The sequence below is a fragment of the Fundulus heteroclitus genome, unplaced genomic scaffold, assembly GCF_011125445.2.
Source record: "Fundulus heteroclitus isolate FHET01 unplaced genomic scaffold, MU-UCD_Fhet_4.1 scaffold_91, whole genome shotgun sequence".
Lineage (NCBI taxonomy): Eukaryota > Metazoa > Chordata > Actinopteri > Cyprinodontiformes > Fundulidae > Fundulus > Fundulus heteroclitus.
Window position 1 is genome coordinate 557,251 of NW_023397373.1, and position 15,629 is coordinate 572,879.

The window sequence follows — 15,629 nt, forward strand, 5'->3', positions numbered from 1 at the left end:
TAAATGCCATAACTGAGTGTGTGACCGACTATATGAACTTCTGTATGGACAGCATCATCCCCACCAGAACAGTGATATGCTTCCCTAATATTAAATCCTGGATCACCAGTGACCTGAAAGAACTGTTGAACAAGAAAAAAAGAGCCTTTAGGGAGTGAGTCAGGGAGTTATTTAGGAGTATACAGAAGCATGGTGGAGCAAAGCGAAAAACAAACCTTACATTTGAAACGAATTGTAGTCGTACATATGGGAAGAGGAAGTTACCGGAAGCTAATAGCATTATGCTAGCAGACATTTGGCACTAACTTTAAAAAGCTTCGGCTTTATTTTAGTCGTAATGAGTGGACTAGATAACACAGACATCAATATCCCATCAGTGTATAAAACCCTTGTGGAGATAACGTTTGTTAAAACCATAAAAACACACTCAAGTTACATCAGCAATGACATAGTTCAAATAATGCTAACGAGGCTAACGGTGAAAATGCATTATGTAAACCTAAATAAACCATTTAACTTTCCCTGTTTATTTCTCTGCCAAACCTGTCGGTGCCTCGGTGTGAGTCTGGTTCACTTTGGCCATCCAAGGGAAAGCAGTACTCCAGGAAAACGTTGGTCATTTCAGCAGCAGACATGTAGCAGACATTTGAGCTAGCCAAAACGCGGTCGGATCAGGCCCCGGGTCGTAGTCGAGTATCTGCCATGCAGCAGGTGATTTAAGTCCAGATTTTGCTCTCAGCTTGGGAACATGTGTGGCAGTACCAGTGTGATCCAAATGGGCAATTTAAATTTAAGACCACTATTTTAATAAAGGTTGCAATAATTCTACATAAAGTTACCATTATGGCACACAGGCCTGCTGCAGATGAGGCTTGAGACAATCTCACCCAATTGTTTATTTTATTTGACAAAACATACTACTTTAAATCCACTCACACATTGAAATAACAGTTTGGCACAACTCAAAGATGGCAGTGCAAATCAGGGTAGTGACCTACAAAAGAAACACAGCAAACAAGAATAAAAGAAAATCGTGCACCAAACCAGAAAGAGTACCACCACCCGGAGAGTCCTCCACCAAAACCACGAGTTGGCCGTTCCACTGAGCTCTATGTAGTGCCTCACACAGGAAGGGGAATCAGGCAGTTTGTACGGGTCACCTGGGTACACAGGTAAAGCTGAGCTAAAGCTAGGCTAACGGACATTAAGGGTGTGAGAAGCTTCTTACCACAAGAAAGATAGATCAGAGATTAGTGTCGTTAAGCGCATCATTCAAGCGTGCATTAACATACAGCTGGGGTGCAGCACCAGCAAACACCAAGGTCTGAACCGGAAGGAAAACATCATGTCCGCCAGGTGAGGGAGGGCCTTTATATACAGACAGAGCCACAACCAATCAGATTCAGGCACTTGTGTGGTGCGTTCAGAGCCCACAGGGCATACTGCCACACATGGGTACTCTGCTGACTCCTCCGGCTGAAGTCCTGAGGAAGCAAAACAAAGCAGGTTTTGGCATGGACAGGTTCTTTATTCCAGCGTCTGAGGCAGAGTGTAAGACTGCAGACTTAACTCTGATTCGCTCAACAGTCCTCCGATGCAAGTCAGGTCCTCCGCTCCACAGAGGACGAGAATTTCCCCCTCTTGTCGCTCCATTGAAGCGACGGCAGATGAGTTTCACAGAAAGCATATTTACTCAGCTTGTAAGGTTCGATCTCCATGTGGCCCGCATGGTGGCTGGTCTCCCCAGCCACCCATTCCCCCAGAAAAGTCTGGCTCTATAGCAGGGCATCCTGCTGTTAGAGGCTGTCTCTGCGTGGATGTGTGAAATTCCTTTCAACCCATTTTAAGTTCTCCTCAGGTTACATGTTGTTCCCAATTCAATCTAATTTTCATTTATTTATAGCTCTATACATCTCCAGTAACATAAATTCTGCATTAATCATAATCAACATCTTCAAACACATGTATGTTATTTGTTATTGTTTTCCTTCTTCACCACTAAACTTCTCTGAACTATGAACTTTAACAAAAAGCTGAGCTAAAAAGCAGGGGTCTTTACCACTTACAGATTGGGACTACAATTGCCTCCTTTCACTGCTCTGTTAATAAACCATCTGACCATACTTTATTATACAACCTTAATACCATCTGTTTACTTGATATATTCAGATATTTCAACATTCAATAATGCATTTCATCCCTCCCAGGTGTGGCCATTCCACATTTATTTATAGCTCCATTTATCTCTCTATTTATAGCTCTGCAGTAACCGAAATTCTGCATTAAACATGTCATCATAATCATCAACATCCTTAAACATTGTCATGGTTCCTCCTAGTCTCTTGACCCACATGCAGAACACACAGAATAGGCAGGAGGACGGTTAACAAAGTTTATTAAATTAATGAAAAACGATCGCGGGGATTCCTTCGGAGCCGCAGAAACCGTAGGGTCCCTCTAATACGTGACCGGGTTCTTACCACTGAGCGAAGGACGTACCGCCGAGGAGAGTGAGCGGAGGCTGCGGAGCTTTGGGGGCGGAGGCTGCTGGTGTGAGCAGCGGAGCTTTGGGGCTGTTGCTCCTGGGGCTGCTGACAGGTGGAGGGCTGGCTGGGTTCCGGTGATCGGACTGCGGATCGGGGGTGACGGCTGACTGCTGGGCGCCGGTTAAGTGCAGGGGTCGGCGTGATCTTCAGTTTATTGAGATGACAGGAGAGCGGAGCTGGACAGAGAGAGGTCAGCTCAGCTTCAGGACTGGACAGTTCCCCAAGGGACTTCGAAGCGGGATTTGGAGCTGTCCACCTGAGGCACAAAGACAGGCTTTAGTCAAAGGAGGAGACGTTTGTGAAACGCAGGCCGTGAGCTCCTACCACGTATGGTTAACACTCTGGCGAAGAGGTGCAGTCAGCCGCTTCCTTTTAAAGCCGTCCCCGCAGCCTCGCTGATGTTGAACACCTGCGCTCAGCACCGCCCAGTGGTCAGCAGCCACCTGTGAGAGGAAGAGAGCCACCGCAGCAACCTGACACCCATGTACATTATTTGTTATTGTCTTCCTTCTTGCTCTTCTTTCTTTACCACTAAACTTCTCTGAACCATGGACTTTAACAAAATGCTGAGCTAAATCTTTAGCTTTACTTTTATTATCTAAAATAGTCTTCTCCCCACAAATCATTACAGAATAATTAAAGACAACCTTGGTGAAGCTTTGCTGTATCTGATGACATACTACTACAGCCTACATTTCACCTCTACAAAGTGTGTCCCAACCCTTTAGTCTGTCATTCAGACTGAAGTGTTAAAGGACAATATCCAGGAGAAAGACAGCACAGGCTCATCCAAAAACATCATGGCCGATTGGAACAGTTTTAGTGAGAAGTAGAGTTGTTCCAGCTAAGTGTTATTGACATTCAGGTTTGTGTTGAAAGGTTTTGATCTGGGGGCTTTAAAGATGACATTTACATTTAAATCCTTTACTTTTCAGATATACACATCAGTTTTTTCATCAACACATTATGTGCTTCAAATGTTCTGCTTAATATGATGATTTGTTGCTTTAGCTGTTGGTTTATCAGTTCTGACAGAAACACAAGATAAGTGTACAATAGATACAAATTCTACGACAATAAATAAATTAAATCAGTCATTGCTTTTGTTTCAACAGAATGATTTAAAAAAATAAACTCATAAAACAGGCCTGGAATGATGGTACCCTTAATATTTTGTTGCACCTTTTGAAGCAATCACTGCAATCAAATGATTCCTGTAACTGATTAGTTCACAAATTAGCCAAACAAATTAGTCCATGTGTGAATGTACTCAGTATATTGTGTCTGATTTTCTTGTGTGTAAATACTTTGTCCTGTTTTAAGATAAATAACCTAATAATGATTCTTGAATGTGTTAGATTCGTCTTATTAACCACATGGATGACCAACAACTCCTGTAATATGTGAAAGGGTAAATGGTGCTACTTACAACCACACGCTCTGTTCTCTGCGGACATTTTTGTTAATTTCTGTGAGGTGGGCTGTGCTTATAGGTCATGTCATGCAAAGGATTGTGGGATTCCTTATAGCTCCTTAGCGCTGGTAAGGGACATTATGACATCCCTATGCTAAAGGAACTATGACAGAAAGCATATAGGCTCCTTTCCTACTTCCTTCCTTACTGACTGAACTATTCGGACAACATTCCCACTTTGGATAAAGAGTTCTTCTCTAAATTATGTTTTCTAATGGGACGGTCAAAATTAATCAGCCAAGATATCAGGAAGAGAATTATGGACTTGCACAAGTCTGGCTCATCCTTGGGTCCAATTTCTAAATGCCTGAAGGTTCCACATTCATCTGTTCAAACAATTATATTCAAGTATAAACACCATGGGACTGTCCTGCCATCATACTGCTCTGGAAGGAGACGGTTTTGTGACCTAGACACAAGCGTATATTGGCCTGAAATGTGAACACCAACCAAAGAACAAAAAACCTTGTGAAGATGTGGCTGAAGCTAGTCAGAGTGTCTCATTATCCACAGTAAAACAAGAACTGTACTGACATGGGCTGAAAGGCTACTCTGGCAGGAAGAAACACATAAAAGTCAGATTAAAGTTTGCAATCACACACGGACAAGGGAATTAATCATTGGAGATATGTCCTGTGGTCTAATGACACTAAAATTGAACTGGTTGGCATTAAGGGCCATTATTACATTTGGAGGCAGAAGGGAGAAGCTTTCAAGCCTGAGAACACCATCCCAACTGTGAAATATGGGTTGGTAACATCATGTTGTGGGGTTATTCTGCTGCAGGAGGCCCTGGGGCATTTAACAAAATAGATGGCATCATGATAATGAACATTATGTAGAAATTCCGAAGCAACATCTTAAGACAGCAGCAACAAAGTTGACGCTTGGGCACAAATGGGTCTTTCAAATGGACAATGATGCATACAGCCAAACTGCTGAAAAAGTACCTTATGGAGAACAAGGTCAGTGTTTTGGAGTGTCCATCACAATGCCCTGATCTCAAGCCTATTGAAAATGTATTGGCAGCTTAAAAAGAGTGTCTGAGCGTCTCTGAAAGCATCATTTCCACTGACTAAGTCAGCCAAAGGGACTTCACAAGCAACCGCATCTTTAAAGGGATCCATGATTAGTTGAACATGTTGGCCTAAATGTGTTGTAATTTTCCGATTAACTTAAAAATTGCTGCTTGTGATATGTAAAATCTTATTTTTCATCCATGGAGGTTGCCGTTTTTCACCTGCATGTTGTGCTTTTACACACCGTTTTAGGTTAATTTAAATGTTTTTAAAAATAACTCTTTCTTAGGTATTGTTCGGTGAATATCAGCCCAAACAGCTGATATCAGGACAGTAGTTGAAAGGAATGATTCGAGCACTAGCGTTCATTCAACAGCAAGCTCTGCACACATATAGAATGAATGAGTGACATCTTCTTTTCAAGTTCAAGAATTTATTAACAGGAATAAAATTAACATCCAGAGAACATCACTATATAATGCTGTTTATCTGAATTAACACTATTTCAATCAACAAATCCTCTCTACTAGGCTAGTGAAACTTAACTAAAACTACTAAGCAAAATGAAATTAAAAAAGAAGCTAAGGATTGATGTACACTCAAAAGAAACAAAAACACATTAAATGGTTGATCCTCATCATCATAATTCAGTGAATATGTTTTGACTCATCTACACTGCATATCCAGAGTTAAACATTATTTCATAAAATCACATTTTAAAGAATTATTTTCTCAGAGAAATCATTAACTATGTAATGCTTGATTTTAGTAATGCCATTATTCCTCTGGGAGGCTAGGGGTCGCTGTAGCGATCGGAAGCTAAATGGGTTAATCCTAAAGTTACACAAAAACACCATTGACAATAATCTTCCATATTAATGCGGTAATAATGCTCACTGCACTATCGAACGATGGTGGAGCGAAAACAAACAAAACGTATGTTTGAAACAAACCATATTTGCATTTTCGGGAAGAACGAATGTTATCTGGAAGCCAATACGATTAGGGTAGCTGACTTTTGGAGCCAATTTTAAAAGGCTTCAAGTCGTATGTTGGTTATAAGAAGTGGAGTGGAAAACAAACATCAATATCCCATCAATGTATTAAACCCTTGTGTAAATAACACTCGTTATAACCATAAAAACAAACTCAAATTAGTTGGAAATTGTGGAAGCAGGGAGAATGAAGGCTGATCATATGGTGAAATCAATGCATGGATGTGCCAGAATATCCTTCAGTTGAATAAAAACAAAACAGAAGTAAAAAGTTTTTGCACACAGCTTGTTGCTTCCAGATTTTGGACAAGGCCCAAAATCTGGGTGCACTAATGCACGGGTTCTCAAAGTTTTCGTGGCCAGGTACTTTTTAGCAACGGGAAAATTCCTCAGGCTGATACTATTTTTAAACAGCCTTTTTTATAGTTAAACACATCAGAAATTATGCATGTTGTTAAAAATAAACATAAATACATCTAAAATTAGAACTTCGCTGCTCCCTCCATTTAATATCCATTGTTAATGTTTTGTTTGATTAATTTTAGTTGTGCAATATTTGATAAAACTAACATTTCTCATCAATCATGTAAATCATGTAAAGAAATAAAAATATGTATTGTTTTCAAGAATAGGCCCCAAAAACGGCAGCACATTTTGGTCTCCCATCCCTATTGTCCATAAAGCCAAACTCGATGTAATTGTTGTCATACTTTCTAATTTTAGCTGATTTGGCTTTAACCTTACTTAATGAGGTGGACGTTAAATATGTGTCCATTGTGATACTTAGTTCAGGGTCTGGGGACCCCAGTTTGAGCGCCGTTGCACTAGAACCTCCAGAGCCATCTAAACACAATTACAAAGTCTACCTTCTATCACCTATAGAACATTTCCAGGATCAAGAATGGATGTCTCAACAGGTTATGAAAAAAATAATCCATGCATTTAATTTTAGTCAAATCAATAACTGAAACGGTGTTTTCACAGGTCCACCAACAAAGTCAATCAGTTAACTGCAGTTGATCCAGAACGCTGCTACCTGCATCCTCGCTAAGACTAAGAAAGTAGGGAACATCAACCTGGTCGTAAAGTCCTTAAACTGCCTCCCTGTAGCTCGAAAAATAGGCTTTAAAATAAATGTGTTTATCTATAAAATCCCTGAAAGGTTTAGCATCTAAATACATCGCAGACTTGCTATCAGCGTATAAACCCTCCAGACCACTAAGGTCTTCTGATTCAAACCTAATCCGGTAATTGGCTTGTACTTGTACAGCACTTTAACTAGTACGACGACCCCAAAGGACTTTACAACTTGTTGTAACAAGCTAACTTCCTATATTCTACCCATCGGGAACAAACTTCCAGAAGACTGTAAAAAGTACTTAAAAGCCTGAGTTCTTTTAAATCAAGATTATAAACCAAGTCGCTTAGGATTGATTTTGATTGTTCTGGTTAAACTTTTAACTGAAACATCATTAATTTAAATTTGTTTACATTTTTATTTACCTTCGTTTTAATCATGTAACTCATTTGAATTGTCCTTGTACGGAAATGTGCTATACAAATGAAATTGCCTTGTCTTATTGCATGGATTTACATGTGTCTGTGTAAATTAGATTTGCTGCAAATTTTTTGTTCACATAGATCACAACAGAAAGGCTTCTGTCCTATATGGATTCTCATGTGTGTGTTTAAAAGAGTCCGGTCCACAAGGAAAAATCAGCGGATCATTAGCTTTACCTAAAACTAATACGTCCATGGCGATTTAATGAATTTAGCGTTCATAAGAAAATAAAAGCATAAATTGCTTTCTCAATCACTGTGTGTAGAGGCGGCCATTATTGCCCATATTTGGGCACAATAATGTCCGCCCGACACTACATCCTGTGACATCTCTGTACAGCAAGGCAATGCACTCTACAAGCTAATTCAATAGGAACTGTTGTACACTGCTGCAATCAACAACAATTATTCCGGATTTTGAGAGGACTTCTCGAAATCTTCTCGTGAGGGCTTGGGTCCTGTATGGATTCTCATGTGTGTGTTTAAAATTCCTTTTAGACTAAATCTTTGTCCACATAGGTCACAAGAGAAAGGCTTCGGTCCTGTGTGGATTTTCATATGCATTTTTAAATGTGTTTTTTGGCTAAATGTTTCCTCACATAAATCACAACAGAAAAGCTTCTGTCCTGTATGGATTCTCATGTGTCTGTTTAAATGATGTTTGCGGCTAAAGGTTTGTCCACATAGATCGCAACAAAAAGGCTTCTGTCCTGTATGGATTCTCATGTGTTCGTTTAAGTGATGTTTGAGGCTAAAGCTTTGTCCACATAGATCACAACAGAAAGGCTTCTGTCCTGTATGGATTCTCTTGTGTGTCTCTAAGTTTTGTTTGAGGCTAAAGCTTTGTCCACATAGATCACAACAGAAAGGCTTCTGTCCTGTGTGGATTATCATGTGACATTTTAAATGTCCCTTTCGACTAAATCTTTGTCCACATAGATCACAACAAAAAGGCTTCTGTCCTGTATGGATTCTCATGTGTGTGTAAAAATTTCCTTTTTGACTAAATCTTTGTCCACATAGATCACAACAAAAAGGCTTCTGTCCTGTATGGATTCTCATGTGTTCGTTTAAGTGATGTTTGAGGCTAAAGCTTTGTCCACATAGATCACAACAGAAAGGCTTCTTTCCTGTATGAATTCTCATGTGTGTGTTTAAATTTCCTTTTCGACTAAATCTTTGTCCACATAGATCACAACAGAAAGGCTTCTGTCCTGTATGGATTCTCATGTGTGTGTTTAAAGTTCCTTTCTCGCTAAGTATTTGTCCACATAGATCACAACAGAAAGGCTTCTGTCCTGTATGGATTCTCGTGTGTTTCTTTAAGTCAGATTTTCTGCTAAATCTTTTTCCACATAGATCGCAACAGAAAGGCTTCTGTCCTGTATGGATTCTCGTGTGTGTCCTTAAGCAAGATTTTCTGCTAAATCTTTTTCCACATAGATCACAACAGAAAGGCTTCTGTCCTGTATGGATTCTCATGTGTGTGTATAAATTTCCTTTTTGACTAAAGCTTTGTCCACATAGATCACAACAGAAAGGCTTCTGTCCTGTATGGATTCTCATGTGTGTGTATAAATTTCCTTTTTGACTAAAGCTTTGTCCACATAGATCACAACAGAAAGACTTCTGTCCTCTATGGTTTCTGATGTGTCTGTTTAAATTTCCTTTCTCGCTAAATCTTTGCCCACATAGATCACAACAAAAAGGCTTCTGTCCTGTATGGATTCTCATGTGTGTGTATAAATGTCCCTTTTGACTAAATCTTTGTCCACATAGATCACAACAGAAAGGCTTATGCCCTGCGTGGATTCTCGTGTGTCTGTTTAAATGTGATTTCTGGCTAAAGCTTTTTCCACATAGATCACAACAGAAAGGCTTCTCTCCTGTATGGATTCTCATATGTCTGTTTAAAGCTGTTTTTCCCATAAATGCTTTGCCACAGTCTTTGCAGCTAAGCTTCACTCCTGTGTGGCCTTTCCTACGTGACTCCACATTTTTCTTCTCTATAGAACATTTCTTATATCTAGAGTCTGACAATTTTTTTAGCTCAGAAAGAGAGTGTTCTACATCACTGTCCTCTTCATCCTCCTCCTCAGTGTCGTCAGCCTCTGTAGAAATGTAAGCATCTCCATGATCTTGTATCCTGATGGACTCTTTCTCATCATTCTCTTCTGGAAGCTCTTTGCCTTTAATTTGGTCTGGATAAAGCTGTGAGAGCAGCAGAGACTGTTCATCATCCAGACTCTTTATGGGAGGAACATCGACTGGAAACCTGATGGCATTAATCCCCTCCTTCCCATTGAGCTGCTCTCCTGGCAGACTGATGTAGACTCCCTTCTGTTCCTCCCTGATGTGGGGGGGCTTTGGGTCATGCAGGTCGTCACAAGGTCTGTGGTCTAAAGAAGCTTCTTCTTTAACAATCAGCTTCTGCTTAACATCTGCAGGAAACATTGAATCACATTATGCAGATTAGAAAATATTTTGATCCAAGTCTAAACTGAGGCACATTGTAATGAATATATATATAGGAAATTTTGTTGGATTAAATTCTTTCAAAGAACATGCAGAACAGTAAAGCACAGAATAAAATGGCATGACTGTTATAAACCCTACAAGAATTAATTTCTTTGTAGAGCTACCTTTTTTACCTTAAAGTGCTGATGACACAATATTGACCTTTTCAGCCATGCTTTTAAAACAAAATTTTAGGCTTTGTCCAATGTGCCTCATGTGTCCATGTCCAGACATACAGCACAACGGATTATAAAGTGCACCATCAATTTCTCAGAAAACTTAAGGGCTTTAATTTTTCAATTCAATTCTATTTTATTTATATAGCACCAATTCATGAAACATGTCATCTCAAGGCACTTTACAAAGTCAAATTCAATCATATCATACAGATTGGGTCAGATTATACAGATTGATCAAAAATTTCCCATATAAGGGAACCAGTCCCAACAAGCAGCATTCACTCCTGGAGAAGCGTAGTGCCACAGGGAGAGTCGTCTGCATTGTCCGTGGCTTTGCAGCAATCCCTCGTGTTTCCATGTCCAGACATACAGCGCAACAGATTATAAGGTACACCATCAATTTCTGAGAAAACTTAAGGGCTTTAAGTGTCCTTTATAGTCCAAAAAATACAGTAATAAAATGAGCGCAAGGTGATGTCATTTTATTTAAATGTAGAAGTTTTGACTATTATGCCACAACATGACGACTACAGTATTTTTATATAATTTTCTGATTAATGCCTTCTAAAAACTCACCAAATGATGTGAAAATGTTAGGCCATTTAAAGCTACTTTTCCAGCCCAAAACCTTCAAAACAAGCCAGGTTAGCAACACAAGTATCACATTTATAACCAAGCATAACTTCCTGAATGTTATAAGCGCTGCCACTTTGATTTGATTACCAGAGACAACACACACCAATGACCCGAGCAGCTACAGGCCAGTAGCACTAACATCACACCTGATAAAGACCCTCCAGAGGCTGATCCTCAACCATCTTCACCCCCTGGTGAAGTCTTCACTGGATCCCCTGCAGTTTGCCTACTAGCCTGGCATCAGGGTGGATGATGCCATCATCTACATGCTGCACTGAGTTCAGATCCATCTGGAGAATCCTGGAAGCACGTTGAGGATCATGTTCTTTGGTTTCTCCAGAGTGTTCAACACCATCCAACCAGGACTCCTGAAGGACCAGCTGGAGCGGCCAGGAGTGGACCACCACCTGTCCCAGTGGAGACTGGTTACAGCACTGGTCTACAGCAGTATGTGAGGACACGGAGCTGTGTCTCTGACAAGCTGACCTGCAGCACGGGAACACCTCAGGGAACTGTGCTGGCACCATTTTTGTTCACCTTCTACACTGCAGACTTCTCCATCAACTCACCAGGCTGCCACCTGCTGAGGTTCTCTGATGACTCTGCAATAGTCGTCTCATCACATGTGAGGATGAGTCAGAGTACAGACAGGGGATCCAGAGCTTTGTAGACTGGTACCAGCAGAACCACCTCGTGGTTCTCCCTTAATACAAGGAAAACGAAGGACCTGGTGAAGACCTTCTTTAACTCTGTGGTGGCATCAGCCATCTTCTATGGTTTGTTGGAGCATCAGCTTAACTGCAGCTGAGAGGAAACAGGCTGCTGCATCTTAGATGCTCTAAGGAGAGTTTCTGCAGATCGTTCCTCCCAGCTGCAGTCAGACTTTATAATCTTAGCTGCTCCCAACAGACACAATATCTGTTTACATCATACAAATAGTTTCACAGGTCATGATCCAACCATTATTGTTCTTACTGTTCCCAGATGTGAAGATAACTGTTTAATAGGGCTGCAACAACGAATTCACAGAAGTCGACAATTAAAAGCGTTGGCAACGAATTCCGTTATCGATTCGTGTCACACAATTAATGCATCACACGGCATGGAGCTGTGTACCTCATGCAGCGAGGTCGTCAATGCTAGCTGACACACACTACTCGGTGGGGGTACGTACACTGAAAAGATGTTTGCTGACCGGCAACAAACTCAAGAAGAAGAAGAATCCTAGCTGACTGCAGAGCGATGTAAACGCAGCGAGGCGGAGTAAAGGCGGCATTTTCTTTTCTTGTAGTAAGTTCTACAAATGACAAGAGCACCACAGTGACACAGGACCTAAAATAACAGTCTTTTATGAGGGTGAAGAGAGCTAAACAGCAGGGTAAGACATTACTATCTCTAACGTTTGTTCATTTTCAAACGAACAACGCTTGGCTCGGGGCTGTGAGCGGAGTCCTGCACGGCCAAAGTCTTGTTTCAGGGTGCCGCCTGAACGACAAACTGCCTGGTAGCTCGTCTAATGGTCAGCACAAAACCCCCCAAGAGCATCGCAAGCAGCCGCCAGAGGCCGACCTGAGGTACCCGAGCCCCGCCCAGGTGTGAGCAACAGACTCACCAGACAGCCCCCTCCGAGCACCCCCCAGAGCCCCAATACTCAGGCACCCCCCTGAATCAGCCCCTTTGCCCCACAGGACGCATCCCACAGTCCCCCACCCCCACTAAGTGATGGAGCCGATCAAAGGAGATCTGATGTGGATGCAGATGCTGTCTGAAGACTACTATGACCCAAAAAAAGATCTCTGTACTGATTGATACTGAGATTTTTTTTTGCTTTTCCAATTCATGATAGTTTTCTTTATGATACACAAGGCAGTGAAAACCATGCAAATTGATTTTTTCCTCCAAAGTGCTTTTATCAAAGTTACCCAGCAAGGAAACAGAAGAGGAAGGTGAAATTTTACAACTAAGGGGGGGAATTTATATTTCCAAAGAAATTTCAAAAATTTCTTCAAAATTTCTAATATTTTTTTTAATTGAAGCAATTGTACCCATAAGTGAGATTGGAAGCGATTTCCATCTTTCAAGATCCGATGTGGTTACGTTTTTGTAAATCCGCCAATTTAGACAACTAAGTAATACCCAAATATTTAATACATCCTGATTGCAGTTGGAAATCTAGGGGGATTTGTAAAGAGCAGTTAATTGGCAGTACTGTAGATTTAGACCAATTTATAGAGTAATCTGAAACCTTTGGAGAAAGATTCTAGTAATCATAATCCAATAACTTGGATCGTAAGTACTTTTCCTTAAAATGTTTGTAAGACTATACTGCTCTTTTTCTTTTTCAAGACTCCTTATCAATTGTATTCTTTGTCTTTGATATTTCTTACAAGTATACATTATATATTATATTGTTTCAGTTTCTCCACAGACGTCACATCTTCCTGTTTCATGTTTTCCCATTAACTGTAATGTTGAATTATGTCCCAACTGTAGTCTAGTTATTATGCTTTCCTGTTTTCTGCTCCTTCCAACTCCAACCTTCCTTTGTATTCTGTAAAGCCATCTTTCTTTATTATTATTTCTTCTTCCCACTGTTTTTGCCATTTTTCTTGGATCTTTCTTATAATAACACTTTTAACCTCTGACTTACTCATGTTAGTTCTTATATCACTCTTACATCGGTTTATCGACTCTTTAGCTTTCTTATCAGCCATTTCATCACCTTTCACTCCTATATGTGCATGAACCCAAAGAAACACTACTGTTAACCCCATCATCTGAATATGACATAATATTTGTTGAAAAACTTGCATGCAGTCAGAGCAAAGAGAGCAGAGAGGAGACCTGCTCTGTTTTCACACTGCAGATGTATAACATATGTAAAACTGCTGGTGATTCCTCCCTGGATTACAAATGGGATATAGATATATTTATAAATATTGGTTTTAACATTCTCATATTTTTCTGACAATGTTGCACTAAAATAATTACCTGATTACCAATCAATTTAAATCACTTATTCACCTCTTCAATGTGTGTGTCTCTAATTACTATCTTTCTGGTAGGATTAGATCTATGCAGTGTGGATTCGGGCAATGTATAAAATTTCCTACATTATCACATAAATTAATCTTATTGTGTTTTGCATTTCAATAACATTTTAATGACAGCGACACACATTAATCTTTATAGTTTTGTCTGATTGGATGCTAATGAATCCAGAGAGTTTTGGCCTTTAGCTACAACACAGGACACAGAAACAAAGTAAAGCAATCCTTACTGTTGATAGGAGCAGAAGTTAATGGAAAGCTGCTATCAGTCTCCTCCTTCACAAGGAGCTGCTCTCCTTCCTGACGGGCCCCGGGTTCCTCCTGTTCCTCCTTTATGTGGAGGGGCTCTGACTCCTGCTGCTCCCCCTCAGGACTCTGTTCTTCAGGAGCCTCTTCTTTAACATCTGCAGCCAACACTGAAACACATTACATGCTTTATCAACAACTAGATCTTTACAATGTTACAACGATGGGAAAGATTCAGTTTAGAGAAAAAGATTTGATCAGCAGTGTAGAGAAAACTGAACCTCAGGAACTGACAGTTTCACCCTAGAAATGATCACCGGTAACTTTGGTGTGATTCTGTTGTGGGAATTTAATTTAATTATTCCTTTTAAAACATTTAATAACGGCTAAGTTGGATAGTTAAATAAACACAAGAGATAAAATATGACAGTTAAACATTGATTTATAAGTATATTTGTTACATGAATATATATTTGTAGCTGATTAATTAAACAGTCATTGAGTAAATGTCTTGTTATTGTTCTGTTGCATTTAATGAGTTTTAGTTTTATAATATTAGCTACGTTGTGGCCTGTTATTTATTGAAGCGAGTCACAATATTTAGGGTGTATTCTAAATGTTGGCAGTATTGGTCCTCCATACAGCAAGAAGAAAACATGCGACCCTCTTTCTAAACAAGATAAACCAAAAAGCGTTTTTCGGAGGAATTTTTCCAAGCAAGCAGACAAGAAAAACTTAATGCTGATGTTGCTACATGCTAAGCTAGCATTAGCTTTACTAAGCTACATGCTTAGCTAGCATTAACACCTCCTATGCTACATGCTAAGCTATCATTAGCACCTCCTGTGCAGAGCTGCAGGTTTAGCCAGTTTTCTGGGGGAAACCCTGCAACGAGTTCTGATGAAGAGGAGGAATCCATCAGCTGCTGAAAACGGCTCCTAAACTTTAGCTCCATCCACACAGTTAGCACGAAGAAGGAAATCTCCAAACCTGATGGGTGCAGCAGAACTCTGGGCTGGAAAACATCCCCCATCATTGGTGTCTCCTCTGCTGCGTCCTGCCGCTCTTTGAGCTCCTGCTTCCCTCCAGTTTCTCCGCTGTGCCTCCAGCTGCTGGACTTCTTTCTAGACTTCATCACCTGCAGCAGCTGCTGCTCTCTTCCAGCCTCACCAACACTCCCGCTTCTGGCCTCACAGCAAAACAAGGACAAAGAACCCGGAAGTGATCAGCGCGGCTGCTCTTTGGGAAAGAGGCGCATAAAACACGGCCGCCATCTTGGTGCGGTCATCCTGCAAACAGTACCAGGATGCCAGAGGCATATTCTCAGGATTTCTCATCAACTTGTTTGTAAAACGAAAGATAATTATGTCAAGATTGCCTCTTTGCTTTAATTTAATTATTGTTCTT

The 15,629-nt window shown here is 40.4% G+C and overlaps 2 protein-coding genes across 4 annotated transcripts in view; both read right to left on the minus strand.

Moving 5' to 3' along the window:
• Nucleotides 1–15,629, minus strand: part of LOC118562406 (NACHT, LRR and PYD domains-containing protein 12-like) — a 629,435-nt gene that overhangs the window by 526,682 nt on the left and 87,124 nt on the right. The gene's annotated exons all lie outside the window — the stretch shown is intronic.
• On the minus strand, nt 884–3,270 carry LOC118562412 (serine/arginine repetitive matrix protein 2-like). Its single transcript, XM_036134794.1, has 3 exons — nt 2,871–3,270; nt 2,481–2,802; nt 884–1,160 (listed from the first exon to the last, which is right to left on the minus strand). Exons 1-3 carry the CDS (start codon nt 3,170–3,172, stop codon nt 1,122–1,124), a joined length of 663 nt encoding a protein of 220 aa, XP_035990687.1. The 5' UTR covers nt 3,173–3,270; the 3' UTR covers nt 884–1,121.